General features: G+C 37.5%; 1 protein-coding gene across 2 annotated transcripts in view; it reads left to right on the top strand.

Moving 5' to 3' along the window:
- The window catches only part of ap3b1a (adaptor related protein complex 3 subunit beta 1a), a 257,151-nt gene that overhangs the window by 90,570 nt on the left and 146,675 nt on the right, over positions 1–19,906 (top strand). For both annotated transcript variants that reach the window (XM_063049310.1, XM_063049311.1), the window contains exons 8-13: positions 582–743; positions 6,404–6,501; positions 7,470–7,524; positions 7,621–7,692; positions 7,881–7,943; positions 8,647–8,779. In XM_063049310.1, coding sequence (XP_062905380.1) covers positions 582–743; positions 6,404–6,501; positions 7,470–7,524; positions 7,621–7,692; positions 7,881–7,943; positions 8,647–8,779 — 583 coding nt within the window. The remainder of the gene's footprint in view (positions 1–581; positions 744–6,403; positions 6,502–7,469; positions 7,525–7,620; positions 7,693–7,880; positions 7,944–8,646; positions 8,780–19,906) is intronic.

Below are 19,906 nucleotides of genomic sequence, written 5' to 3'. Positions count from 1 at the left end.
AATAAATGTAAGAAAACGTGTCTTTTTGGACAAAGTTTATGTGGTGAGTTAATGAATGATCTTGAAATAATGCCATTAATAGTGCAGAAAGCTTCACATTTATGAAAAAATATTTAATGATGCATTGTGATCGGTGTTACCTAAAGCTTTTAATGACTATATAATAGATTGCCCATGACTATGGATTCTAATCTTTCCTTTTATGGAATAATGCTGGTTGCAATGAATATTTTATTTGAATTACATGCCTAATTTTGTTTAGCAGTATACCCAATATGTCAAGTTGTATACTGGATATGGAAATAATACCATAGGAGTTTACAGCAGGAAGAGAAACTCTTTAGCCAATATCTGTTGGCACTTTACTAAAGCCAAATGTGGTCTGGTTTTAGAGAAATTATGGATATTGCAAGCAGATAGAATAAAAAAGAACCTTAACATTTTCCAGTGACTCCTACTCAGCATTGTGATTAAACACTCCTAGTTTTGGTTGTTATGTATGTTTTAAGTACTGAAAGAATTTGTAAGTCTCACAGAAATATTGTTTGGTTTGTTGCAATTAATGATCTCTTTCCTCTCAGGAAGAGTTGCATGATGCAAACCGTGAAAAAGATTTCTATGATTCTGATGAAGAAAAGGGCGATAATGATGGCATTGATATACCAGTACCATATGTGATGGACCCAGATCACCGCCTGCTCCTCCGTAACACCAGGCCTCTATTACAAAGCCGAAATGCTGCTGTATGTATCATAATAACTTATATTTTTAAATATTATAAAATTGGTAAAGCTATGTCAATTTTGGTGTGTAAAAATAACAGGAAAGGAAAATGTCACAGACAGTAATGGAATATTCCTCCAAACAGATTATCTCTAGATCAGGTTCAATGGCTCATTAGACCAACAGCGAAAGTCGAGAAAGAGCAGTTACGCTGTTTGACTGGCATGTTGTTCTATTCAGGTTAAGGTAGGGCCATACACATACAAGCTACTTTTAGTTATGATCTACCTTCAACTCTGATCAACCATTTGCAGTATTCAAGTAATTTCAACCATAATTGAAGTTAAATAGTGCAGTGGAATTGTGACATTTAAATAATAAACTATGCCCATTAGCTGCAATATGTATATTGCCACTTCATGTATGCAGAAGCATGTAACATTACAGGAGAAGGCAGCTCTGATGTGACATTGGAGCATCTGGCTTGCCAGTTTTCACTTTAGATTTGTTTGCACGTTGTGTGGACGTGAGGGAAAAAAACTACATGTCATTTATGGGAAAAGAAATATTTTATCAACTTTGTAGTGGTACTTCTTTAAGTCATTTGAAAGTAAGTTAGATTTCAGCAAAACTTAGTATTTCATGCATGATTCTAATTAAAGTATTTTAAAGTATTAAGTATTATACTTAAAGCAAGGGCTTGGTGAAATTCATGGCCTTTGGAAGAATAAGGTTTAAACACTTGCAATGTGAGTTAATGCCTTGTGACTGAAATCTTTTTTTTAAGGTTACTTAACAAAATGCAGTGAAAAATATTCTTTTCTGTTGATGCACATTCAAGATTTTCATGATATTATTTCAGTACTGCTCTCACATTATTTTTGCAGTAATATCATTTTACTTTTTCACAAATACCAAAATGTTGCATGGTTGTGCAGTAGCCTTGGAGCTGCAGGGACCCAGGTTCAATCCTCACCTTGGGGAATGTCTGCATAGAATTTGCATGTTTCACCCATGACTGCATGGATTTTCAGAGTGCTGTGGGATTACTCCCAACCCCTGAAAAAGGAATGCTTGAAGGTTAATTGATTTCTCCTTATTGTGTATTTTCTTAAGAGATTTTTTTCTTATGTGTTTGCACGTTTCATGGATACCACTGTATGATGAAAAAGGCTACATTGAATCCATTGACACAAGAGATTCTGCAGATGCTGGAAATCTAGAGTAATGTACACAAAATGCTGGAGGAACCCAACAGGTCAGGCTGTAAAGGGAAATAAGCAGTTGATGTTTCAGGCCAAGTGGTCGAAGGGAGAACATGTAACTTTCACAGACACTGCACTGGGGGCCAGGATTAACCTGGATTGCTTGAACACTGCTGCTGCACACTGCCTGCTACATTACTGTGGGCCTCAAGATTGTGCTGCTTAGTGGGTAGAAAAAAAAGAACTGGAGGATTTGATAGCATATGTGAGAGATTAAGTTGCAGGCCATAGGAAAAATAAAGAGAGGAGGCTTGAGGCTGATGGGATTCCTCATATAATGTAAGTACGAAGTAAGTGAATGAATGAATAAAGTTTATTTCGGTCAGTACAAACATAACAAAAAGCAGCATTTTCAACGATGATTTCATAAGACAAAATTACAACAAAAAACATAGATATTCTTTAAAACAGACTGAAAGGGTGTAGGCTGAAGCTACAGCTTATTACGCCTACCACTCTTACTTATACAACAACATATTTGGCATCAATCATCACATCAAAATAAAAAATTTCATAATCTTTTAACACAAAATCCAATTCCAAGTATCATTTATTTACATTACTCCCATTCATTTTAAATCATGTATTTTATATTTGTTCATTAAATTATTTTAAAATAATTTTTTCAACTTGTTAAGTGTGGTGCATGTTTTTAAATTCTCACTGCAACTATTCCATAGATTCATTCCTCTGACTGAAATACTATGATATTTTTACATTTGTTCTTATCCTTTGTTTTTAAATATACATGTTCCTCTCAAATCATGTTGACTTTCTCTCATTTTAAACAACATTTGGATACTTTGTGGTAGCTGTCCATTTTTTACTTTATGTATAATTTGTATTATTTTAAAATCTACGAAATCTCTGAATTTTGAAGTGTTTAGTTGAATAAATAGTGGATTAGTTGGATCATAATAACTTGTCTTATTTACAATCCATATGACTTTCTTTTGGAGTAGAAAAATTGAGTTTTTATTTGTTTTGTATGTATTTCCCCATACCTCTACACAGTAGGCCATGTATGGGACTATAAGTGAACAGTATAATGGATGCAAAGATTACTGATTTAAGAAATCTTGCGCTTTGTATAGTATTGCAATAGATTTTGACATTTTTGCTTTGACATAATTTATATGTGGTTTCCAGTTTAATTTATTATCTATTACCACTCCTAAAAATTTTGTTTCAGATACCTTATCAATTTCAACATCATTTATTCTAAGTTTACTATATGAGTTTGGTACACGGTTTCCAAATATTATGAATTTAGTTTTACTTAGATTCGGTGATAACTTGTTAGTATCAAACCATTTCTTTATAATTCTTAGTTCTTTCTCCACTGTATCCAAAAGTTGTTTCAGATGTTATCCACTACAAAATATAGTTGTATCATCAGCAAATAATATACATTTAATGTCTGAGAGACCATACATATATCGTTTATATACAAAATGAACAGCAATGGACCAAGCACTGAACCTTGTGGAACCCCACAAGTTACCCTCAAAAGTTTTGAATTCAAGTTGTTTATATGTAAATACTGATGCATGTCTTCCAAATAACTACTTAACCAATCATGTGCCACCCCTCTAATACCATATCTTTCTAATTTTGTTAATAATAATTTATGGTCAATGGTGTCAAATGCTTTTTTTTAGAGCAAAGAATATTCCCACTGTGTATTCATTTCTTTCTATAGCGTTTGATATTTCTTCTACAAAATCTATCAATGCTATTGTAGAGGTTCTGTTTTTTTCTGAAACCATATTGTTGTTCACAGAGTATATTATATTTTGTTATGAAATCATTTAACCTAAGTAATTAAACTGAGCATGAATGAATGTGGTAAAGAAAACTCCCCATTTTGTTAGATGGAACAAAATTCATTGTTTGGCTTTTAAAGCAAAATTATCAGTATGGTTAATTAAACTAATTTTGTTTGTAATCTAAAAATAGTTGATTGTAGTATTTTTTGAAAAGGAGGTGCTAATTGTTCCACCATCTTAGAACACTGTTCATATGACTACTTCAAATCAAATCACTGTTCTTTCTACCACTTAAAAAGTAGTAAGTAGTAAATAGTCAACGTTTCGGGTTGAGACCTTCATCAGGACAGTGTTGACAGTCCTGATGAAGGGTCTCCGTCAAAACGTCGACTGTTTACTCTTTTCCATTGATGCTGCCTGGCCTGCTGAGTTCCTCCAGCATTTTGTATGTGTTGCTGTGTTGCATGATATGGAATGGATACCAGCAACAATGATTTGGGTCACTTGGTTTCTGGTGGATGGGTGGTAAAGAACATTTTAATAGTTGAATCCAAATGTGACAAGACTTAAAAGATTTAATACCAAGTTAACAAACAGAAGTTTGGCAAGGCCCCATGATGAACACTGGCTAATTTCTTTCACCCTGGTATCTGTACTGATCTCATAACTGGAACTCTCCTGGTCAATCCCATATCTGATCTGACTTGAATTGTACATTATCCTTTCTGTAGCTCAGCTGTGTACAACATGGATAACTACTTCACCTCATTGCCTGTTATCCTCTTTCTGGCTCATCATGATTATACCGCTTTTATTTACTTGGCCAGGTTCTTAGTCAGCTCGTCAAGGGGTATCGTTCAGGTTTCGTAGAAATGGTGATTTACTTGAACTCTTTTTGCTGCCATCTGCACCACATCTTGAACACTGCATTGTCTGATTCTGTAATAGTACAGTTATTGTTGAAGCATAAGTTAACATCGAGCAAACTGAAGAACATTTCTTTTGCTCCTGTCATAATTCAGAATGCTTAACCTCAATTCTGTGCCTTCAGTTGATTTTGAGTAAAGCTTGAAATCCTTTTTTTTAATTGTTGCATCTGTACCATTACCCACCATCTTCTCACAGTAGCTATCAGGCAGCATGTATAGAAGCCTGAAGTCCTATATTATCAGGTTCAAGGAGAATTGCTTCCCTTTAGACCCACAGTTCTTGAACCAATTGATCAAGATCATTAGAGTATAGCAACACTGTGACCACTTTGATCACTTTGCACTAAAATTGACTTTATTTTGTTCAAGTTGTGTTCTTCTTGTAAAAATTGTGTATAATTTGTTTAATTTGTTTTTCTTATTACTGCTGCTTATATGATGCTCTGTGCCTGTGATGCTGCTGCAAGTAAGTTTTTCATTACACCTGTGCATACGTACGAGGGGTGATTGATAAGCTCGTGGCCTAAGGTAGAAGGAGTCAATTTTAGAAAACCTAGCACATTTATTTTTCAACATAGTCCCCTCCTACATTTACACTCTTAGTCCAGCAGTCATGGAGCATAAGGATCTTGGACTCCAGAAAGTGTCTACAGCATGGGTGATTGATAAGTTCATCGCCTAAGGTAGAAGGAGATACAGCTCTCGTTACGTGCACATGCAGGTCAACTCTTTGAGTGATTATGCAGAAAGTTCGAAGTTAATAACTCATCTCCTTCTACCTTAGGCCACGAACTTATCAATCACCCCTGATGAGTTATTAACTTCAAACTTTCTGCATAATCACTCAAAGAGTTGACCTGCATGTGCATGTAACAAGAGCTGTATAGCTCATCTCCTTCTACCTTAGGCCACGAACTTATCAGTCACTCCTGCTGTGGATACTTTCTGGAGGTCCAAGATCCGTACTCCACGACTGCTGGCCTAAGTGTGTAAATGTAGGAGGGGACTATGTTGAAAAATAATGTGCTAGGTTTTGTAAAATTGACGCCTTCTACCTTAGGCCACGAACTTATCAATCACCCCTCATATACTTGTACATTTGACAATAAACTCACTTTTGTCTTTCATCTTGATATTCTTAACAAATACACCGAATATCTTGAATGCTATAGTAATCTGTTCACAAATTTTTAACGTTTCTTCACACATCAGTCATGGACTCATCCAAAATAAGAGCATCCATACCTTTCTCTTAAGCTCATTCCTGTCTCTCTTTGCTTTCGTCCCTTAATCCGTCACTATTTCAATGAATTTGAAAGAATTTTGTCTTGGCTACAAATCCATGGAAGGCTCTATGTGTGGCAGTTTTCTCTGGTCTGCAAATCAGTTCAGGCTTTCTGATATACTGAAACTTGGCTTCCTGTAGTATTGTACCTTCAATGGTAGATACGTCAGCCTTTAGCCTAAACGGTCCTTCAACTCTTTTTCCCATCTTTAAAACAAAGTTCAGATGTATTTCTTCAACCATGACTTTGGTTGTGATGAGCAGTAGTTTTTTCTTCTTAGCTTGAGTGCTGTAGGACACTTATTTCATAAAAGACGTGAGACAATTCCTTTCCTCACCCAATGACCTCACATGCTCACGATAAATTGCTGGTGATGTTTAATAATTGGGCTTTAAAAGTTCCCTGCTGAGGTCTGCTTTTTTTATCTTTAGGTTGTAATGGGGGTTGCTCAGCTTTACTGGTATCTTGCACCAAAGTCAGAGGTCAACTTTGTTGCAAAGTCTTTGGTTCGATTGCTTCGAAGCCATAGGTGAGTTACTTGCTTAAATCTATTTGCAAGAATGTGGCACTTCTCCAGTCTCTGTGTTGAAGGTTTCATTCATTTGAAGTTATCAAATAAAGATTGATGACAAACTTAAATTGTGAAAATAGGTTGTTGGCCTCAGTAAAGATCTGCAGCTTTAAAAATCTACGTTTTGTTTTGCGTTTTCTGCAGCTCTGCTGAGGTGATTTAACACTGCCCCATCTTGTTAAGAGTGTAATGTTGAGCCATTTGGCTTGGAAAGTTCCAAGTTTCAAAGCCTGTTATGTATTTTGTTAACAAATCTCAATTGGTGAAGGAAGATGACTTGATTAGCGTGGGTTATTGAAGAATTACCACTCATAGACTTCTAAAAATGTTCACTAGTAAGTATTGGAATAATAAGTCTAAGGTGGTTTACAAAATATCCCTCGTTGGCTGAGAACTTTTCAGGATGAAGTTCACCAAAGCTGACTACTTCTTTCCTTATAACAATATTTGCTCCTGAGCAATTTCATTAATTTTAATTGTGGGTTGCAGTTTGGAATAATTCCAAATTGAGATGGAACACCCAGACTTGTGAAGCTCTGTTCCAGTAGTTTACCTTGGATTCTCAACTGTTACTGGTCCTTATGGTGTTAAGAGGCTCAATGTTGACTCTAGGCCAACCTGAAGTGGCACACGCCATTAAAATGAATGAGGCTGCTAAAGTATGATAATACTCAGCTGTAATCTGTCACTAGAGCAGCTGTGAAAAGAAATAAAGGTGTAAATCTTTTTTTGGTAATGCCCGAAGATAATGCTAGTTATTGTTCTGGTTAAAGTTAGAAGAGCTGGGAGAGTATTTTCTTCCTACAAAAATATATATTCTCCACTTGACGGGTTTTCTCAACCTATACTTCCTACTACTTAAAGGGTTTTACTGACTGATAGAAATTTGCTGTTTCCTAACTCTAATTTTTCTCTTTAACATGCAGAGAAGTACAGTACATTGTTTTACAGAATATTGCTACAATGTCTATAAAAAGAAAGGTAAGATTATGTTAGTTTTTATATAGATATAAAGAAAGGCACTTCTAAGTTTTCTTTTTAGTCTTAACAAGAACTTAAAACTAATTTTCTTCTCAGGGGATGTTTGAGCCATATTTGAAAAGCTTTTACGTTCGGTCAACCGATCCAACGCAGATAAAAGTTTTGAAGGTATCATATTGTATTTTATTAATAATATAATAGTAAGTCTGCCATCTTGATGAAAATATGCAATTGGAATGGAGGTAATATCTGTACAATAAATGTGCCCGTGGTTTTTTTTAATTCTGTGTTAAAACTGTGGTATGTTTTGTGGAGCATTTTGTTACTTTCTTAAGATGTTTTATTATTGTGTACAGCTCGAGATTCTGACAAACTTGGCCAGTGAAGCCAACATCTCTGCAGTCTTACGAGAGTTTCAGGTGAGTACAGTAGTGGTTGATGCCTGATGTGACTGATGCACTCTTAACTTTTGTAATTCTGCTTAGTAATCTTTTGTCAGGCATAGAGATCATAAATATGAACATTATTTATGTAACTTTCTTGAATTCTTATTGTCTGGTTTATCAGGGAAGCTTCAATAGCTATGTACTGCACAAAATATTTTAATGAAATTTGTGTCATAAATGAGGGTGTATGGGATATGTATGTCATATCTCCCATACACCCAGGTTTAATTCCCTAATGGATAGGCAGGATAAGTAATCTGTTCTCGGTGTATTGCAAACACGACTGATGAAGAGCTAGAAAATGGTGCCTAAAAATATAGTTGATCTGTAGCTTAAAATTTTGGCAAGGTGAGTTAAAAATAAGTCAACCAATGATCATCGTCTTAGGTGACCTAAGAACAAGGAATTGTTGGTGAGAGACTGTATTTTGCCACTTGGTGGCACAGTATGTCAGTGTATTCTATTCTTGCTCAATCATGTACTTATTGGCTATTTTTTCTACTGTCTTGACAAAATCTAATATCAAAATTAATATCTAGAAATCAATAATTGACAAGAATTTTAGAAGTCATAGTTTACAAATGTCACTTACTTTGTTATGGGATTTCGGTGATGCCATGCTTGTAACAATAAAGTTAATCTGGTTAATAGTCACCTTATTTCTTTCCATACTCAGACCTATGTGAAAAGTCAGGACAAACAATTTGCTGCAGCTGCAATTCAGGCAATTGGAAGATGTGCTACAAATATTTCTGAAGTTACCGATACCTGTCTTACTGGGTTGGTCTATCTGCTGTCCAACAGAGATGGTAAAACATTCCTATTATTATCTGGATACTTAAAGTCAAAACTTCATCCATTTTAATTAGACACTTGGAGAAGGATTTCCTTACATGAAAGAGTTGGACTGTTTCTGTAAATGTGATTAGATATGACCTTGTTATACTGTTGTAACCCTCTCACCGGGCTCAAATACAAACTTGGCTCATGAGCTACCTCTGCTAGCAGCCATGTGACTCAGCAGTGAGAAAGCCACCTTTCATGAACAATATATATATCTAGTGTCGGTATGATTTGGGGACCCACCAAACAGGAATGTTATGATATTCCGATTAAAGAAACCTTGATCTGAGCGAATGCTGTTTAAATATTGCCCATGCATCATTATCTGTCAACGAGAAATAACAGATCGTACACTGTGTAAAATTATAAAGAAAATATATTTACTAATTTCAGCTTTATTAAACAGTTATTAAAAAGAAAGAAGAAAAAAATTAAAAGGACTCATTACAACTAGACCAGTCTAAATGTGCACATGACCGTTGGAGCTCGTCTCTTCCAAAGCTGGGTATAACCACTATTCATGGCACCGAACCCACGGTCTGCGAGTCAACACCCACCACAGTCCAAACTTTCCTTGATGTCCAATTCGAACAAACTGGCTGTCTCTCAGGAGTATTGGCCCTTCCTCCTTGGAGTCTTTAATCTGCACAAAGCACTACATGCAATGGGGCCTCTCCTTTCAAAGGCATTCTATGGTATCTTTCCATCTGTTCGGCTCCACAGCCCCTGCAAAAAACTCCAAAGCAGACTACTGTCCATCACAAAACTCTCTCCACCCCATGCTGTCTAGAACTTTCTCCAGATCCCACCATCCTGATTGGCTAACACAACATTCCAAAGTTGAACAGCAGGTCATCTTATCTTTAGCAAAAACCAAAACATTCTACCAGTAGGGCACACTGCTTTTGCAGAATAATGCTGAAATGAAATACCTACAGCATAGCGGTAGAAATCTTAACCATGGCATTGCACTATGGTATAACTAAAATGCAGAAAGATTACAAATGTGGAAAGGTTAATTAGGCCCAAGTGGTCAAAATTTCCATTCAACACACACAATATGCTGAAGGAACTCGCAAGTGAGGTAACATCTACGGAGGGGGAATAAACAGGCTACGTTTTGGGCCGAGACCCTTCAAATTTGTGTTTACCTTTAATGTTGGCAAAGCTCTATCCTGGCTGAATGGTACTTCTGTCCTTCTCTCTCTATCTGTCTGTCTCTTGTGCTTTCATGTGTGCTCTCTCACAGAAACTGCTGGGTATAAGTTGCTCTCTTGAGAAAAGAGGCTGTTAGAGGTGCCATCATTCAGATGAGATATCAAGCTACGGCTCAATTAGTCCTCCAGAGTGGGTGTCAAACATCTCTTGGTGGTGCTTGGAGTCGTAAACCTTCGTGTTCTGGCCAGTTTCATTCCATCAATGTGGCTGATAATCTTGTCACTCACTCAGTTGCTGTTTGTATATCATTATAGCTGTTATTTTCTTTACTAAATGTTTCTACTTACAATTGCTAGCATTAAGCCTCCCTTACAACTTTCTAAGATCTAAATAAATAATTCTACCGTATATTTGTGTCATCTAGAATTGGTCTAGTTGAAGGCCTTCCTCATGTGATTTTAACTAGTTTAACTGACCACTGTCTATGAAGTGGAGAGTCCTTAGTTTAGCACCAAGAGCAGGAAAACAGTATCTGTGCATGAATTCACTTCAGCTGGCACATTGGCAACTAACTTCGATGTTCGCCTAAGAAGTGGGAGCAAGGCACTTAAGCCTGCTTGTTAGTAAGATCATGACTCATCCAGTCCCTTGCTGCATCATTCTCTTGAACCTAATGGACCAAATGTGCATCACAAGGGCACCTAAGACTGCTGGGTGTGATAATAGTTAACAGGGTGATTTGGACCACATCTAATGTTGTCCTGCTTGTTGAATTGCTTGAGCTGCTGCTGCTTACATTAGGGATTATCCAAAATTACCCTCTCTCATTTAGACTGGAAATAAATGGAGAAAGCCAAAAATAGACCAATATAGAGCAGCCACGTGATCTGAATGAAGTGGACATTGCAGGCAACAGTGCTGGGGGTGAGGGGTAAAGTCATTCATCACTCTCAATTGCAATGTATTAAAAGCCGCAAGGCAGCATTTAAAAGACAATTATCAGTTGTTTATAACTAGATGTTTTGAATTGACGTTTGCACTGCCAGATTATTTTTCTCTTCTCAATTTTACTTTCCCTTTCCTCCTAAATTTACTTGCTATTTCTAAAGTTATTTTTCTACTTGCTAATTGTAACAGTTTGAGCTAAGGTATCCTACAAGAATATTTGTCCTAATCCTCTAGAAATACATTCTGGCTGATCCAGGTTCCTTACTCTCTAGAAATGTTTACAAAACTCAGAATCTAAAGATTCCCCTCTTACAACTGCACACTTGTCTCTAACACCTTGCCAATTCTGTACTCATTGAGAAGTGTAATAATATTGTGGCTACCACTTTTTGAGATCTTGTTTATAAATTTATTTCCTAGCTTCCCAAAATAAGACGACAAAATCTATGGCATTCATTCTTCCTCTGCAGACACATGTCAATGTCTATCCAGACATAGTCACGTAAATTTGGACTGTGACCACTGGCTGCTCATCTTTTATCCCCAACTTCCTAGAATATACTGCTAAATACTATTCCTGACTCCTGCCCGAACAAGGCAGCAAAATATCATGGAAAAATTTGTTTGCACATCCCCTAGTTCTGTGAATCTCAGTATTGGTTTCCCGATCTTTTGTCGCTCTCCCAAGAAAGCTGAGCCTTCCAAGACCTATGCTGTTAATTCCAATTATACTCTTTGAGGAACACTCAGTTCTCTATTAACACATACCTAATCTATGGGATGAACTCTAATATGGCCCCATCATTACCCATGATTTCAATCATGAGAAACCTCCTGGAGTTCCCACTTGACATAGGAAGTGTATTCAGTGAAATTATGGTGTCCTTCCATAAGTCTAGTTCTTGGTACACCAAATGTCAATTCTATTGGTTTTGGACTCTTCAGGCTGGGTTTTGGAATCATGGAATACAGAAACAGGCTCCTTGTAGGAATTTGTGAATAAGACATGTGAGAGTCATTTTATGTTCTTAACAAAAGCTGTAGCCCATTACTTCCATTACGAACAAACCAAAAGCAATCCCCTTACATTGCAGTCATTATGTCAGGCGCTGTCTGTTAAAATGAATACTACTCAATGACAGTGTTTGACAATTATGTAGAACAGTTTCTGTTATGAAAAATGTGTCATCTATCACTCATTACATTACCCTATACCGTCAGCTCACTATACCCATGCTGACCGTCAGTATTTCATCTGTAACCTTTGCCTTAGTGATACTAGTGCTTGCTCAGATACTTTTTAAATGTTGTGTAAGTACCTGCCTCTACCATGTCAGCAATGTTTAATTTATTGAAGTATTTTCAGTTTAATTGAGTTTTATTTTTTATTTTCCCAGTTCTTAATTTAATGCCATTGCTAAGATACGATAACGTTTATCAGGGAATGCAAACTTGGGTATGTTATTTTATTTCCCCTTAGAATCCTATATCATTTATGTCAAAGTTGACAATGCACAAAACTGCTTATTGTGCTGTAGGTGTGACTGTACCTGGATTTTGTAAACAAGCATCGAAATGTTTACTTATCAGACAGTGAGGGGGGAGAAGGCTGGAACTAGTAGTCAACTTTGCTGCTTTGGCTGTTGCACTGAACGTTTTATCAATCTACATCCACGTTATTTTGTTTAGATTTTAATTTTCTTTAGACTTTGACCATTTCTTCTTTCTACCATTCAGAATGTTGGGTACAATGGTTTAAGACCAAAGGACACTGTCTCAGAATAGAGGGGCATCCTTTTAGAATGGAGATGAGGAAGAATTTCTTTAGCCAGAGAGTGGCGAATCTGTGGAATTCATTACCACAGGTGGCTGAGGAAGCTAAGTCATTGGGTATATTTAAGGCAGAGGTTGATTGGTCAGGGCACGAAAGAATACAGGGGAAAGGCAGGGCAGGAATTTTGGGATGCGAGGGAAAATGGATCAGCCATGATGATATGGCGGAACAGACTTGACGGACCGAACGACCTAATTCTGCTCCTATAACTTATGTTCTTATGGGTCAAAATTTCGTACCAATTAATGTCAGGGTTGTATGCATGTACTTTGATAGTAAATTTACTCTGAACTTTGAATGTTGAGCCAGTTGAGCAAAAATAGTCAAGTTTATCTTCCCAAATTCAAATTGCTGCTGGATTCCAGCCCAACCTTCAGTAGAAAGACCCTGCCCTTGCATATGTAAATACTGTTACTTGAAGAGTTAGCAAGTACTACCCAGGCATTAGCTGAAAAAACCTTGGATAGTTGGTTAAGCTGTGCCCCTTTCAAAAATATATTGGATGATTTTGCCAGTTTCTAATGTTATTAAAAGTGTTTGAAAACTATTAAAAATCAAGCAGATCTTAACAATTTTTAGCAAATTAAAATGAAAACAAAATTTATTTTAAGAACACTTTGGAACAATTTTCCTCAAATGAACTTTATTTTCAAATTACCTTTATCACAGCCATTGTTCTGTATTCATATGAATAAGTCGCTGTTCTTGGGGCAGGTTTGAACTGTCAAACTGTTGGGAGTTGCTGCAGCATTGAAGATCTCCACTAGGTATCTAACATCAGAATGTAGTTTTGAAAATGAACAACAAAATATGGCTTGCAAGATTGGGACTTGAATGATTGCCTGTAAAACCTAAACTTGAATTGCAGAAAAATAGACCATTCTGAAAACAAGTTCCTCAGCATCACATCCTTGCTCTTGTATTCTAGACCTCTTGAAATGAATGTTAACATGACACTTGCCTTCCTCACCACCAACTCAACCTGCAAGTTAATCTTCAGGGTGTTCTGCACAAGGACTCCCAAGTCCCTCTGCTTCTCAGATTCCTGGATTTTCTCCCCATTTAGAAAATAATCCGCACATTTATTTCTTCTACAAAAGTGCATGACCATGCATTTTCCAACATTGTATTTCATTTGCCAGTTTCTTGTCCATTCTCCTAATCTGTCTAAGTCCTCCTGAATCCTACCTGTTTCCTCAACACTACCTGCCAAAATGTTGTGGGCGCAACCTGAGACATCCCTGACCCTGGCACCTGGGAGGCAACATACCATCCGAGTGTCCAGTTCACGTCCACAGAATAACTCTTCTGTATAATCTTTGCTGTATCAACCAGAAATGAGACTGATTCCTTGAAAGTACCCAACAAATCTTCACTAATTAGACATTCATTGCAAAATTATTTGTACTGTTGGATTATTGGGAATGCCCTGCACATACCAATGCAGTACTTAGTTGAAATAATCTGTGTATATGATGAAAACATTATCCCGTGGTAATTTTTAATGTATCTGTTTGACTTGTCAAGCAAACTTCATTCTCCTTTGATCCTTGTTAATTGGGACATGAGTATATATCCATGCTCTGATATACAGAGCCAATCAACTCAGTAGGCTATGCATTTAATGAAATTAAGGTTGCATGAGAAGAACTTGTGGGATTTCCAATGATGTATATTCGCTGTGTGTTCTGTAAATGAAGCAGATTTCAAGAAGCTTTCTTGAAGGAGGGCAGACTTTGAAAATTGCACTTCTTTCCTTATGGTGGAAATTAAGGAACTTAAACAAAGCTGCTGGTTAGCTTCATTTCATGAAAAATTGGAAGACGATATATAATGTGGGGAAAATTTTAAAGCACCGTGGAAAACCACATAATTCCTTAGAACAAATCTATATGCACAGATTGTACAATATCTGACCCCAAAAATTACTTTTTCTTTATTTATACCACATGTATTGTTTTAAATGCAGGTCTGATGGAGCAGAAAATTACAGGGCTTTCAATCCTGCAGCAAAATAACAAAACTCGGATGGTTTTGTCATTTGCTCCTTGGACTGCATCACAGAAGAAAGTCCTGGGGATTAATCTAAATCTTAATTAACCATTAGATATTCTTTAATACTTCAGCTTTTTTTATGCTTCATACCAATCCCTGGTTGTAGTGATGTTTTAGTTTATCAAGGTCACTAAGAAAATCTAATGGTTTGAATTGACAATATTCCACTGCAATAAAAGTGGTTAGTTTTTTTGTTGAAGGTTATGGCTAAGCACTGCTATATTTCAGCCATTATATTTAGTGGGAATTATTTGTACACTGTGAAAATTGAAGCATTGTGTTGATATTTGAGGTATACATGTTACTTTTCAGATGCCTTTCGGTAATTTCTCAATTTACAAAGTTTATGTTACAGCAAAACAATATATTAAGTGAGAGTTTGTAAAATAAGTAATTTCCTATTACTTTCAATGTAAAAACTGGGTATATTCCACAGCTCAAGAATTTCAGGCAAAGAAACTCAACTTAAAAACTCTGCCACAAAAGTGCTGTATATGACATCATAGTATTGAAGATAATAAAAGCATGCATCGTATATTCTATAGAGGCATTCAAACATACAGAAACCTTGGAGGTCATGATAGATTGGACAGATCCTCTTGGGGTAGAACATAGCAGTCACTATGCAGTGTAATTAGACAGCCAAAGTAATTTTATCCCCTCAAAGGGTCGTGTGTCTTTGAAAAAAGACAAAATATTTCCAAGCTGAGTCTTTGAGGTAGTTTCTTAGTAAGCAAGTAAATAAAAAGATTTCCTGACTAGAGCAGCAACGGCTGGTTTTCTAGAAGCAATTCGGAAGACATATCCCAAAGAAGTAGTTATTCTAAAGGCAGGATGACGCAACCATGGCTGACGAGAAGTCAAAGCCAACATAAAAGTGAAAGCAAAACTTATAATAGAGCAAAAATTAGTGGGAACCGAGAGGATTGGAAAGCTTTTAAAAAGCAACAGAACGTAACTAAAAGAAGTCATAAAGAAGCAAAAGATGAAATAAGAAGCCAGCCAATAATATTAAAGAGGACACAAAAAGTTTCTTCAGATATAGCAATACTCACAACATGCTGGAGGAACTCAGCAGGTCGGGCAGCATCCGTGGAAACGATCAGTCAATGTTTCGGGCCGGAATCCTTAATCAGGACTGGGTTCTGACGAGTTCAGTCAGGGTTCTGGCCCGAAATGTTGACTGATTGTTTTCACGGATGCTGCCCGACCTGCTGAGTTCCTCCAGCGTGTTGTGAGTGTTGCTTTGACCCCAGCATCTGCAGAGTATTTTGTGTTTTTTTCTTCAGATATATAATGTGTAAAAGAGAGGCGACATAGTTATTGGACTGCTGGAAAATGATGGGGGACGAGAAAAAAGCAGACAAACTGAATAAATATTTTGCTTCAGTCTTCACTGTGGAAGACAATAGCAATATGCCGGAAGTTCGAGAGAGTCAGGGGGCAGAAGTGTGTGAAGTTGCCATTACTAGAGAGAAGGTACTTGGGAAACTGAAAAGTCTGAAGGTAGGTAAGTCACCTGGACCAGATGTTCTACACCCAGGTTTGTGAAAGAGGCGGCTGAAGAGATTGTGGAGGCATTAATAATGATCTTTCAAGAATCATTGTATGCTGGCATGGTTCTAGAGGACTGGAAAATTGCAATTGTCACTCACTCTTCAAGAAGGCAAATGCAACGTTAGCATTCATTTCGAGAAGACTGGAATATAAAAACAAGGATGTAATATTGAGGCATCACTTGGAGTATTGTGAGTAGTTTTTGAACCCTTATCTAAGAAAGGGTGTGCTGACATTGGAGAGGGTTCAAAGGAGGTTCACAAAAATTATTCCAGGATTGAAAGGTTTATCATATGAGGAGCTTTTGATGGCTTTGGGCCTGTACTCACTGGAATTCTGAAGTATGAGGGAGGATCTCACTGAAATCTATCGAATGCTGAAAGGCCTTGATAGAGTGGATATGGAGAGGATGTTTCCTATAGTGGAGGAGTCTAAGATTAGAACACACGGCCTCTGAATATCTGAATATACGTTTAGAATGGAGATGAGGAGCAAGTTCATTAGCCAGAGTGTGATGAATCTGTGCAATTTGTTATCACAGGCAGCTGTGGAGGCTAAGTCATTGGGTATATTTAAGGCAGAGGTTAACAGATTCTTGATTAGTCAGGGCATGAAGCGATTCAAGTAGAAGGCAGGAAATTGGGGCTAAGATGGAAAATAGATCATCCATGATAAAATGGTGGAGCAGACCTGAAGGGCCAAATGGCTTCATTATACTCTTACAGTATATCTTATGGTCTTATAGATAGGAATGCAGAGTTGAGCTTGTTGTCAAATCAGCCATAATTGCTTTGGACAGTGAGATAGATTGAAGAGGCCTGGTGGTATGCTCTGGCTCCTAATTCAAGTCGTAATACATAATTGTTAGTGGTTTTGCATTGTGGAAGTGGCAACAGAGGAGGTGAGGAACAGAGTTGTCATTGGTGTTCAGGTTATAGAGGTACTAGTAAATCAGATATTAATGGACTTTGGAGTTGATTTTCTCTGGCTGGAGCTTAAAAAATAGTCAGTGGAGACCAGGGTAGTTTTCATCTTTGTCATGCTCATTGCAAAATCGCATCTTCCATATTGCTGTCACTTCTAAAGCTGTGCTTCAGGCTGAGCTTGTAAGCTTCAAAGAAGGTTTTTGCTTTTTTGATGTAGCTGAATGGCTCAAAATCTTCTTGTAGTGAACTGTTTTGATCATGTCAGCTGCTTCTTGTGAACACTGCTCAACATTCCAGTTCTTTGCCACTTCATTCCTGTAACTCAACATTTTTTTACGATCCTACTCAGTGGATTATATTCTGGCCAGAACTTTGCTTGTGCATTATTTGCAAGGGCTATGTCATCTCAAGAGGCACTGATGTAATCTGCAGTGTTCCTAAAAGGGGACTTTTTTATATTTTAGAAATGCAGCATGGTTCCCCCCCCCACCCCGTGGTAACAGGCCCTTCTGGCCCAGCGACCTCACACCACCAAATTACACCCATGTGACCAACTAACCTCATAACCCATACATCTTTGAGATGACGGAGAAAATCGGAGGACCCAGAGGAAACCCACACAGTCACAGGGAGAGTGTGAAACCTCTTTGCAGACGGCAGTGGAATTGAACCTGGGTCACTGGAGCTATAGTAGTGATACACCACCGTGCTTCTCAGTTTCTTGCTGCCGGACTCTGAAATGACAAACCTCATTTTGTATTGCAGTTAGTAAGCCCTAATTGTGGAGATAGCACTCTGGCCCATGAAGTGATGTTGGTAACAAATGTACCTGGATGTTGTCGGCCAAGTCCTTCATATTAAATGTACAAAGGCATTGTTCATGAAGTTAGGTTGCATTGTCGTAATTAGTCCTTGCACAATTTTGTTTCATGAAGGAGAGGGAAAAAAATGTGATATATTTTGTAAGAGCATTGCTGTCATCCAGGCTTTTTTATCCCACACTATGGGGTGATTGACTGTTCAATATTCTTTTAGAACCCTTTGAGGGAAAGATCAGAAGAGGTTTAGACTTACAATTAATAGATCATAAGAATAGGAGCAAGCTGTAGGCCATTGGCCTTTCAAGTCTCTTCCACCATTAATTAAGATCATGGCTGATTTTCTACTTCAGTGCCATTTTTTTGTGCATTTTCCCCTTAATTAACAGAAATGTAGCAATGTGCACTCTGAATGAAATAATAATTTAGTCTCTAAAACTCACCAAGTTGGAGAATTCCAAATCTTCACCACACTGAGTAATTTTTTCTTATCCCAGTCCTGTATGGCCTAGTCCTTGTTCAAAACTTTGGCCTCGGTTCTAGACTCAGCAGCCATGGAATATATCTCTGCATCTAGCCTGTCAAACCTCAAAGAATTTTGTAAGTTTTGATGAAATCTCATCTTGTTCTTCTAAACTCTAGAGAATGCAGAAATCCTCACTCTGCTCAAACACTGCTCAGATTTCAAAGACCAGTACTTTCTATGTGGCAAGTTGTATCCTTTCTTAGATAAGATCAAAAATGTATGCAGTATGTTAGAGCGATTTTTGGATTTAGGACATGTACATTTAGCAAGTGGCTTTGGCTACCAGTCTTCACATCTGAAAATGTATTGTGGATTTAATTTGGGATGCAGCTTTGGGTTCCTAAAAACTGTGAATCCCAGTCCAGATAATGCTGATTAAAACTCATTTGGATGTCTATGGTGTGGATGTGAATGCGGAGGTGTGAAGGTTCTCTGCAGTTTCAAAGGAAGTATTGTCCATACGTTGTAAATATAGAATTGCCCTTTGATGTATAGCACATAAAATACCGAGCCCCACTTTGGGCCAGCAATACCTTTCGACTGAAACCGTCTCCATGTGTTGCCCGTTGTACCTTGTTTTGTTAAATAAAGCAGCTGCTTTGTATCTACCAGTACTTTTCTTTGGTGACTTCAATCACACAACAATACAGTACTCCAAGTACAGTCTCCCAAAAGCCCAATTACAATAAGACATCCTTGCTCCTGCTTTCAAATGTGCTCAAAAAAAAACCTGGCATACTGTGTTTCTCTCTTAATTGCTTGTTAAGAAAACAACCTCTTCCTCGATCTCGCAAAAACAAAGGAGCTGATTGTGTACCACAGGAGGAATGGAGACCGGCTAACCCCTATTGACATCAATAGATCTAGGGTTTAAGTTCCTTGGCATAAACATCACTGAGGATCTCACATGGTCTGTATATACCAGCTCTGTGGTGAAAAAGGCACAACAACGCCTTGTTTACCTCAGACGGTTGAAGAAGTTTGGTGTGGGCCCCAAATCCTAAGAACTTTCTCTTGGGGCACAATTAAGAGCATCCTGACTGGCTGCATTACTGCCTGCTTTGGGAACTGTACTTCCCTCAATCGTAGGACTCTGCACAGAGTGGTGCGAACAGTCCAGCACATCTATAGATGTGAACTTCTCACTATTCAGGACATTTACAAAGACAGGTGTGTAAAAAGGGCCTGAAGGGTCATTGGGGACCTGAGTCACCCCAACCACAAACTGTCCCAGCTGCTACCATCCAAGAAATGGTACAGAGGTATAAAGG

This window comes from Mobula hypostoma, chromosome 5 (genome assembly GCF_963921235.1).
Source record: "Mobula hypostoma chromosome 5, sMobHyp1.1, whole genome shotgun sequence".
Lineage (NCBI taxonomy): Eukaryota > Metazoa > Chordata > Chondrichthyes > Myliobatiformes > Myliobatidae > Mobula > Mobula hypostoma.
Note: the sequence above shows the minus strand (reverse complement) of the source record. Positions and strands in the feature narration are given on the sequence as shown.